Below are 10,767 nucleotides of genomic sequence, written 5' to 3'. Positions count from 1 at the left end.
CTATCTATCTATATATATATATATATAATAATGGTTGAAAGGCCAACTACAAATTTGAAGTAGAACTGGGAAAGTGTGTGTGTGTGTGTGTGTGTGTGTGTGTGTGTGTGTGTGTGTGTGTGTGTGTGTTGTATATTCATATAAATGCAAAGATGTAGAGTAAAATCCAGAAAGTTGCATGTAGATTGTATAATGTAAGAAATGAGATGGAAGACTGAGCAAATAAAAAATATTTAGAAGCTCAAAACATTTTCCATTAACTGACATTTGTTGTAAAGATTTTTGAGGACAATTACTTTCCACCCCTAAAGAAATATATTGAGTGTATCCTAAGTTACATGTGCAGTTAATGTGCTGCTAATTAAATATCAACAATTGATGCGCTTTAATGTAACAAAAATAGTTCCTTAGCACATGTCGCTCCTTATTGCTCTAGATAACACAGGAGTTACTGACTGGGAGCGTATGTAAGAGAGAATTTGTTAAAATAAGATTTAGGAAAACCTGACTCTGATTAGAAAGCATTCCTTCCTCAATTTTTAGAGGGTTATTATGGATTATTATGACTACACTCTCTATGACCTCCTTTCTGCTCTCAGGTGGATTTTGTTTACCAGTTATACAATAAAATGACCAGGTAGCACATACTTACCACATAATCCACTGGTTTCCATTTAACATACAAGGCATGTAATGATCTGTGACTACATGTCTATTTGTAAAATAAGGTTTTGTGCTTCATTAATGTGGATTCTCAGTTGTTTTTCCCCAAAGTCTCCTCCACTTAAACAAAATATCTTAAAAAATTCAGTTGTTGCAGTGCATGTTGATAGTATGTCCTATTTGGATGGTTCATTGTCTTCATTCTCTGCCAGCACCATTGGACTGAGGCATTAAATAAACATAATGAGATAGCATTGTGCTAATCGACCAAATGGATCACTATTGGTCGGGAGTTTGGCTCCTGACTACACCCCCCTTTTCATGCAGCCAAGCCCGGCCACAACAACTACAACGGTGATCAGGATTGACAGCCTGTGCACACATAAAGAGATTATTTAGAAATCCCTTGGACGACATCCCTTTAGCACTGCAAACATTTGGATGGCCATAACAGCTGCAACTCGGTGTTACAGTGTCACAGTTACTTTTTGGGACATTTCTAGGAACTTTTTGTCCAATCAGCAAACAAGTCATGAAGACTGCCATGCAATTAACAAAAACACTGGTATAAAATAGCTGAATGTTTTAAAAACTGGAAACATGGACATCTTCAATCAAATGTTGCTTAATCAGCTGACAGGGTGCCATACCTCTTCATGATCACAGCTTAATGGGTGCATATTATTCAGACCTGCCTTTAGTCAAATTTCAGACATGATGCATGACTTGAAATATGGACACAAAAAAAAGTGAATATACAAACCTTGTGTATTATTAGCCAGTGTCTGTTGGGCATGGGCTGGGGGAGAATGTAGTATGCCATCTATTTCACATAGTGAGGCAGAAACGTAATTACACTGTTTAATGTCCCATGGAAGTGCCATTACCTAAATGACTCCCCAAAAAAGAAGAAGAGTGCAGTTCAACGGAGAATATTTTCAGTCTAAGTGCTCACGGATGTCTCAAATCTGAATTAGAACATATTGTACATGTGCTGACTTTCTTCTGAGGGAGTAAGCAGCCTTTAATTCCCCTAAACCATGCTCTTGAGTTGACAATAACAGTAAGCACGGCTCCCCCCAAGTCTCCCCTCCTGCTCTGCTCTCTGTCCTGATTCATGTGAATGGATCTTGTGAGAATGTTTCAAGCTGGCAGCACCACAGAAGAGAGCTTTAGCCCTTTCTCCTCTCGAACAAGGCTGTGCTGCTACATAGTGCACGCATACTTCACTCATCTATTCACATACTGAGTCACATGGTTAGAGGTACATAGTAAGCGAGTGCTTAGCTACTTCATCCCTATGTCCTTGTGGACCTACCTGAGCATGATGTTTACAGCAGCATGCTCTGGCACATGCTGGTTCTCACATCCTCATGTCAGCAGCTTCTTAAAATAAGACGTCTACACTGCCGATGAGAGTGCAGGAAATGGACTTGACAGCCATCGCCGTGAGCTTGACACAGCCTTCAGCTGAGTCTGTCATAGCGGCAGCACCCAACCCCCACATCTCCCCTCCACTTACACACAAACACTGCCACCACACGTTAACAAGACACACACTTCTATCCCCACCATAGCTACAGCCATTCATAACACCAGCAGTGGCTCTCCATATTGGACCCACAGTCAATCTCTGATCTTACGAGACATTAAATATGTGTTAGGCTCGGTGTTTGGCCTGAACAAGCTACCAAGATTTTATGTCTTTGATAGAGCTTGCTTAGGGTTTTTTCCTACTTATAGATCCTTGAACATGAACGAAAAGTCTGTTCTCTGCTCACACTAAGCAGATGACATTACTGGCTGTACTGATTCTGACATTCAGATGACATTGAGGTCCCAATTGTTAAAACAGGAGACATGTTCAAATTAATGTACTGCAAAGATTAAATTAAAAATGCTTGCTCCCGCATTAATCATAACCTTATTTGGTTTGTTGTTAGGTAAATATTATGACTAGTAAACCACTGATCTACAAGCAGTTTGCCCTGGATTCATTGTTATGCCACAAAAAACATGGGCACTTGCTGAAGCTGAGCAATTATATAAGATCTGGCATATGACATACATTAAATGATTGCAGCAGGCTTACCAGTCTGCCAAAAAAGGATGTGATTCTAACACTGTCATTTCTGTCATCACTCAGACACAAGATGGCTGATTCAAACACAGAACTCTTAAGGGAACTATGAGCAAAATAGGCTCAACAGCATCTTCATCTAGGAAATGAAAGTTTAATGTATGAACACATTTTCTACAAACACTCTTTTAAAATATTATTTATAAAACAATGCAACACACATTATATTCTGTCCAGACAGCAAACTGTGCCTTATATTAAAATAAATGATCAGACAAATCTGGTGATCTGATCAAACTAAAGAGCCTGTTTCATTTCTGTTTTTTGCATTTGCAGACTTGGGATCTCGACTGATTTTTATGTTTCTTTTTTATCTTTTCCTTTCATTCAAGCAGCAATCAAACACATCAAAATGGACTCTGGATTTGGTCTGATGCACAACAGCTTGCCAATGGGTGACTAGCATCATTTATTAAATACTGCATGAAATATGTCTGTTTTCTCCCGGGTGTGCTTTGATTTCTTCATAGAAAAAAAAAAACACTATATGGTAAAAAGAAAACACATCTGTATGCAGGCTGTCTTTAAACTTAAAACAAAGTATCAATATTTTTTTATAAAATATACACATAATTTACAGGAAGTATTTGACATTATGGTATACCTTCATTGAAACTAAGGGGTGCAAACCTGCTGCAGCATTTCAGTGACCCTTTGCCAAATCCATAATCAATTTTTTTTTTTAAATAATAATAATAATAAAAATAATAATCATCATCATCATTGAATAATATCAACAGTAGAATGCCACCCCTGAAAGACACCGTTTGAACGTTAACATTATTTAATTATGTTTATCTTCTTACAATAATTTTATTAAATTATATACAGTAAATCAATCATAAATATCTAAAATCAATTATTTTGGACTATTATATAGCCATTAAAACCAGTCAAATATTATAATTCTTTTTAAAGAGTTTTAGGGTCACTTTCCGGTGTGAATGTGGATACACTCATTTACACAGTTTCATTTTATGTGAATTATATCATACTTGTTCTATGACTGCTTTCTCTGCAATGAATACGTAATATACGTTTCCACATTCACTTAAGAAAAAAAATGTTGCTCAGTTTTATTGTCCCAAATGCCACAGTTTGTAATTTTAACCTATATTGTAGGATTTTAGGTAGTGGCTTAATTTCTGTTAATTTCTTTTTTTCTAAAGTCTTTCTAAAAAGCCTTATGATTATATTGTATCCAAGATCTTTATATGACGTATATCATATATCAGTTAATTTTCCTGGAAAGCAGTGAGTATATAGTATTGTATATCAAAACTATAAGGAGTACACCCTAATCTGTGGTAGCTGAGTGGTTAAATTGTAGGACTTCTGATCGGAAGGTTGTGAGTTCAAATCCATGCGTCACTAAGCCGCCATTTCTGGGTCCTTGAGCAAGGCCCTTAACCTCAACAGCTGCTCAGTTGTATAAATGAAATAATTGTGAGTCGCTCTGGGTAAGGGCGTCTGACAAATAGAGAAAATGTAAATGTAACCTACGTGACACCTTTAAGCCACATCCCAAGCAACTGCCAAGTAATTGCTAGAGTTGCAGTGGGTTTCAGTAATGAATGAGAAGCAAACCGAGCACGGTCTGGTGTTTAGAAATGCTTGGTTGAAAAAGCCGAATGACATCCTAGAGGCAAATTATGGAACGATGACTTTTTTCCTCTTATAATGAATTCTATTTAGTTATGAGTTAATCAATCTCAGTTACCAAAGGGATGCGTTTGCAATATGGTGTGTTGGGGGGTAACTAGTTGCTAGGGGTAACAGGGTGAGTTGGTTGCTCTGTCTGTGTGTGTGTGTGTGTGTGTGTGTGTGTGTGTGTACGTGTGCGTGCATGAGCGCGCGCCCGTGCGCGTGTGTGTGTGTGTGTGTGTGTGTGACGCCACCGCGACCCTCGAGTCCCCGCGCGAATCTCTACACGGGGGTTGGTTGGCTGTGGTGAGGCGCGGGGAGGATGCGAACGGGGATTTAGTTTCTCTAGCTTTTCCAGTCTGCAGCAGATTATTCCCTTTCACCAACACCAACACCCAGCAACGGATTTAGCTTCCCAAAACAAGGTAAGGGGAACAATTACTTCGAATAATCAGTGTTTTATATATATATATATATATATATATATATATATATATATATATATATATATATATATATATATATATATAAATCAAAATGTTAGGTTTTCATGAAACGTGTGTAACTCATAGCTTAGTTGTTTTTTGTATTTTGTTTGTTTGTTTGTTTGTTTTATTTATTTATTAAGAAGGGGCAGCCTGTCCCTGTCTGCAGCTCCAGTCTGATGACTTTAGACAAAAAAGCAACATGCGCATGTGCGCATTTATTTAGTTCACAGCTTCAAACAGATGCGGTGCTTCTCATTTATTTATTTCATTTTGTATGTGTGTGTGTGTGTGTGTTTTTATTGATCTATTTATTTGTTTGTTTATTTATTTATTTATTTATGTTTTTGGAGATGCAGTGTGAAAGGGCAGACGTCTGGGTTAAATGGAATGATTATCGCATGACTTCTTATGTTTGGTGTATGGTGAAAATGATTACAGGTGTGTGTTTCATTCCTTCTGGACTGCATCTTTTCGTTGAGAAACCAGACATCTGTTTTATGGCTTTGTTTGCTGCTGAAGCAGACGGCATTCATTCATTCGGGCAACTTGGCCAAGCGGCGCCAGACTGTGTTCCTGCACCTTCTAATTCGAGTCAACCGAGCGTGTAATGTTAAAGGACGGCGCTTCAGATGCACTCAAATTTCCATCATAAAGCGCAATTTCTAAACACTGTTTGCTTAGTCACGGCAAATATTTATACACTGTAGCTCCACCTGTGTCTTATATACGTGACGTCTCGGGTACGGTGACGACGGGTTTTGTTTGTGTGCGTGTGTGTGTGTGCGCGCGTGTGTGTGTGTGCGCGTGTGCGTGTGCGCGCTCGCTCAAGTGACTGTTGTTTTCCCGCTGCATATTGATTTCACAATTTACCAGCGCGTTTACCGCGTAACATGCGAATCTCATGTACGCGTTACAATGTCAGATTATATTGCAGAGCATGCACATTGTAAAAGCCCTTTTTTTTCCTTGGAATCGGTGGATTTCGCATCAGCCCATTGTTCAAGATGTTTTCCAGAGAAGCATGACTCATTGTCTGTTGATGACGTTTTGACTAAGTTGCTCGTTTACGTCATCAATTTAAACGCAATAAGTAGCCATTTAGGCATTTGTGTTAAATGACATGCATTTTTTTTAAATGAAGGGGGATGGGAATTACATTAGCATTGCAAATAAGCTTTTGAAAGAAGCACGGACACCTGCTGTCTCAAGCATTTGCATTGCCCCGTCACACACACACACACACACGCACACAGCCTTTTCCAGACACACGCGCGCGCGCAAACACTTCTGCAATGAGGTTTTAGTCCACAGTGAGCCTAAATTGAGGAAGCTTCTGCAGACACCCCCCTTCCCAGATCCCTTTACCATAACAAAGGCAAGGGGCCAAAATGGCTTATTGAAAAGAGAGGACAAAACCTTCCACATTGAATTGTCCGTGTGTCAGTCCGATGGAAAAGCGCAGACTCAGACGTGGCGGCGCAATAAAACTCAAATGGCAGCACCCTCCAAAAGCGACCTGTTTTTCATGTGCCGTAACTGTAGAGAAGCAAGTTAGTTGCAGAAGTAATCACTTCCCGAATCGATTACACTGTGGGGTTGTATGTCTGCCTTGAGCTGTAGCCTACCATTTAACCTAAATGTTAACGCGTTTAAAAGCTTGAAATGGGCTCGAGCTTCAGAGGAGACTCATGAAAACTAAGATATTGAGCCATAAAAGAAGCCTCAGTGAAACGAGAAGAAGGAGCCTAGTGTTAAGAAGGCGATACAGCTTGACCCAGGGTGAAGCGTCAATTAACAAAATGAGCTCTTTCATCGTCATGTAGGCATCAACATAAAGAGCTATTTTTTTTTTTTTTTTACAGGATTTTCCAGACCCTTACGATTAACTGATAAATGCAGTAATTCCCAGCAGCTAATCTAAAAGTGCCTCCAGGAACCTTGTTGCAAAGGCTCATGAACAGATCATTAGAGCATATTTTCTTCTGAAATTTTGAATGTGGATTTTTTTTAACCAGATTATTAGATAACTATACACTTAACTTAACGACACCTGCCTTGACATAACACTGACCAAGTGGAAGATTTATTCCCATCAATTGTGCCATTGTTTTATTCCATCAAGTGTTGATGAAAGTGCGTGTAAATAGCATTGAATAACACTGCTTTTAGCATTTCTTTACGATAAACTCTAATGCAATTATCTCCATGCATGCCCTACTTCCCCTCCACACAAACATCTTGAGATATCTACTCTTACTACCTTTCTTAAATTGAGAACATTCATTGTGTTGTCATATTCAGGATGTTTATTTAATCCCAGTTTTCCTAAGAATAAGAAAAAACACTTGACATGTTTAGCATGTCTAGTAAAATGGGAAAATTGCCTTGCTAATTAATTTGATTTACTCTCAATTTTCCCTCCTCTAGATTTGAAACCTAACTTCTCCACACGGAATAGGATGCAGAATTCCTTATTTTTTATGGGAATGCTATCAAGCACAGCTGGTTATCGATGAACTCTGTTCCATAAATAATTTAAGTAAAAAACACAGTGTTTAAGTGAAGGAGCTCTGAGAGAACTTTTTTGATATGGCAGCCACAGAGGCTAACACAGAGCCACTCCAAGTGGATGCAGGGGAGACCAAAGCTGAGGAGGAGCCTTCAAATTCAGAGTTATCCCCAGTTCCAACTGAGGAAACACATCCTACCACTGATGCAACCCAGACGACAGAGCCATCAGCAGATAAAGTCAAGCCAGCCTCAGAGAATATCTGGGACTCTTTTCTGAACAAAAGTGGGCTTGGAAAAGTAATGGGAGGGAAGAAGAAAAAAGAGCATAGTACATTAGCTGAAGAGGGTCTTGCAGAAGACCCAGATAAAAGCTCAGCCACAAATAAGAATGATCAAATGGAGGAAGTAGATCCTAAAGACAAGTCAACTAGTCAGCCAGCAAGTGAAACAGCAACGGATGGTCAAGTTATTGAAAAAGTACCAGAAAATGAGGAGGCTGTCCAAGAGCAGAAGGCATCCAGTGCCAAGCCAAAGCATGGAGAAAAGTCTAGTGTGCGTGACTTAATTCGGAAGCCTGTCGCCAAGATTTTCTCCCACAAGAGCACAGAGAAAAAAGAAGGCTCAGGAGAACTATCAAAACATGGAAAGGTTCGGTCGAAATCTCTTGACAGACTGGAGGATGCTGATGCCAGCGCAGTTGTGATAGATCAAAATGAGGACCCAAAATCAACAGAAGAAGCAGATAAATCAACGTCCCAAACTGCAAAACCGATGAAACGCTGGCATTCCTTTAAGAAGCTTATGGTACAGAAGAGTCACAAGAAAAGCACTGATGAACCCAGAGATGCAGAAGGAGCAGAGGGTGTTAGTGCAGATGCAGCAGGTGAACACAGCAACACTGAAACACTGGACTCAACTATAAAGTCAGAGCACGCTGGGCAAAAAAGGTGGAAATTAAAGAGGTCATGGACCTTTCAAGGTTTGAAGAGAGACACATCACTTGCTGTTATTCACAAACCAAAGGACAAAGACTTGTCAGATAATCTCAAAGATGAGAATACCCCAGAGGCAGATCAGGGGGCCACACAAATTTCTGAAGAGTCAAAGGAATCAGGTGATGCAGAAACGCAAGTGAAGACTCATGATGATGGAGAAGAAGAGAAAGAGGCACCTGCAGCAGCAGCAACAGCAGCAGCAGCAGCAACTGCAACAACACATACAAAAAATGTAGACCAACATGCAAATGATATCTGGACCTCATTTAAAAACCGAGTAATTCACAAGTCAAAGAAAGCAGCAGATGCTGGTGGAGAAGAGGAAGAACCAATGGGTGAACAAGAACAAACTGAAGAACCACAGGCGAGTAAAGACTCAAGCAAGTCTGCCAAGTCAAAAAGGACACATTTCAACCGTGCTGTCTCACTAAAGAATTTTATAATGCGTAAAGGGAAGAGTACTAGCATGGATATGGGGGATGGCTCAGCTGTACAGAAAGAAAATAAAGAGGAAACTAAAGACACTGATGGCTCTGCAGACACAACTGGTGCAGCTGACCTCGCACAGTCTGGATCAGAGGACCAGGCTGCCATCACAAGTGAGAGCAACAACGGAGCTCAGGTGGGAGATGAGCACAAAAGTTCAGATGTAGAGGATAAGTCGCTCCAAGCATACCATCTGGTGAGCAGTCAGACACGCCTCACTTATCATCTGAGGGAAGAGACCAGACAGAGCCAAATGTGGAACCCGAGACTAATGGTGAGAATGGCTGTTCTGGTGCTGCAACAGAAGACCCCACAGCACAAAATAATGAGCCTCCTGTCCAGGTTGATGTCGTAAAGAAAGAAGAGACAAACCAGGAGGACACCAACTCTGACAAAACTTGTGCAAAGGATGGAAAGATTCTGAATCAAGATGGGAACTGTGGTACAGGAAACGCAGTTGCTGAAAGCGGTGAGTTTGAAGCATCAATTGACTCAAATGACAAGGCAGAATCTGGGAAGACAGATTCTATAGTAGGATTAGGTGCTAATGATGAGATAGAGACCGAGGTGTGTTGTAGTCCTGACAATGGTGGGTCCTTTATTGAATCTTCAAAAAACAGTGATCAGCCAGATGACCAAAATGAGACCCTGAAGAGGATGTTTTACCAGGCTGCAACTTCCATTGTTCAAACTGTTTTACAGGCAGCTACTGAACAGTTTGCGAAGGGGGAGAATTTCCTGGATAGTAGTCCAGAATTCTCTCAAACAAACCATGGCAATTTTACTGATGTTGATGTTGGTTTCTGTCATTAAATAGTCAACAAATAGTGACTCCCCTTTTCCCTTTTTGATATTTTGGTTATTTGTAATAAGTCCCCATCTCTATGTTCAATTGTTCTTGCATCATTGACAAAATTAAAAGCCATTAACCTGTAATACCCCAAACACTCAAAGACTCTTCCTTAGTTTACTGCTTTGTAATGTATAATTGGTGAGAAGAAACATGGTTCCATGGATTCTGGTCATTATAAATCCAGTGAGGCTTTGTGTTAATAAAGAATATCATTAAATAATTTAAATAACCATACTATAGGTCCTTACCAAATGTATATTTTTGTGTTAAGACATCAACAATTAAATTGTGTATTTTCTTATGTAAGTTTTAAGTTAGAGCTAAAATTTTAAATGTATTTGTGGTATTTTTATTAGGGCAAAATTTATTAAAAAAATAAAACCAGTCTCTTATAAAGTGTGTAAATTTAAAATGCATTTTGTATTTGAATATACATATATATTTATTGTAATATATTTAATTTCTTCTGTTATCATTTACCAGAAAAAATGGCGGGAAACGTGTGAGACCAAACAAAGAGGATTAGATCTCCATGGGAGTCGTTCAGCGTGAAGCTTTGCCCCCGCCCCCCTCCTCCCCCCAAAAAGAAGTAATCACACGTTTGTCATGATTCACCGTGGTGAGAAATGCAATCCATATAGCTAAAAAAAAAAAACTTGAAAAGCAATAATTCAGTCATCAATCAGCACATTCCATTATTGTCAATGTTTTGCTTGTCTTCTAGTGAGATTTTATATTATCAGAAATGACATTCCTTTCAATTGTTAATCTCAACGATCACAGTTGTGATCATAAAGACTGTTAGTTTTATATTAATTGACATTCTGTCTGTTTGTAGTTTCCCTTGCAATAGGATTATCAGTGTGATACACATTTCAGATAACTCCAGACTGCCCCCCTTGTGAATTCAATACGGAATGTGCTCTAATCTCTGTGCTTGTTTTTAGACTGTTATGTTGTGTACATGAATAAACAACCATAAAACTG

General features: G+C 39.3%; 1 protein-coding gene across 1 annotated transcript; it reads left to right on the top strand.

Annotated features, from left to right (window-relative positions):
• Positions 1-4,671: 4,671 nt before the first annotated feature.
• si:ch211-137a8.4 lies at positions 4,672-10,767 on the top strand. The gene is made up of 3 exons (XM_046862975.1): positions 4,672-4,872; positions 7,363-9,396; positions 10,264-10,767. The coding sequence occupies exon 2, from the start codon at positions 7,525-7,527 to the stop codon at positions 9,280-9,282; it is 1,758 nt and encodes a 585-aa protein (XP_046718931.1). The 5' UTR covers positions 4,672-4,872; positions 7,363-7,524; the 3' UTR covers positions 9,283-9,396; positions 10,264-10,767.

Source organism: Silurus meridionalis, chromosome 12 (genome assembly GCF_014805685.1).
Source record: "Silurus meridionalis isolate SWU-2019-XX chromosome 12, ASM1480568v1, whole genome shotgun sequence".
NCBI lineage: Eukaryota > Metazoa > Chordata > Actinopteri > Siluriformes > Siluridae > Silurus > Silurus meridionalis.
This window is presented reverse-complemented; position numbering and strand designations above follow the sequence as displayed.

What these genes read in the sequence shown, in the direction of transcription:
- si:ch211-137a8.4 (XM_046862975.1), top strand. Translation starts at nt 7,525, where the DNA reads ATGGCAGCCACAGAGGCTAACACAGAGCCACTCCAAGTGGATGCAGGG.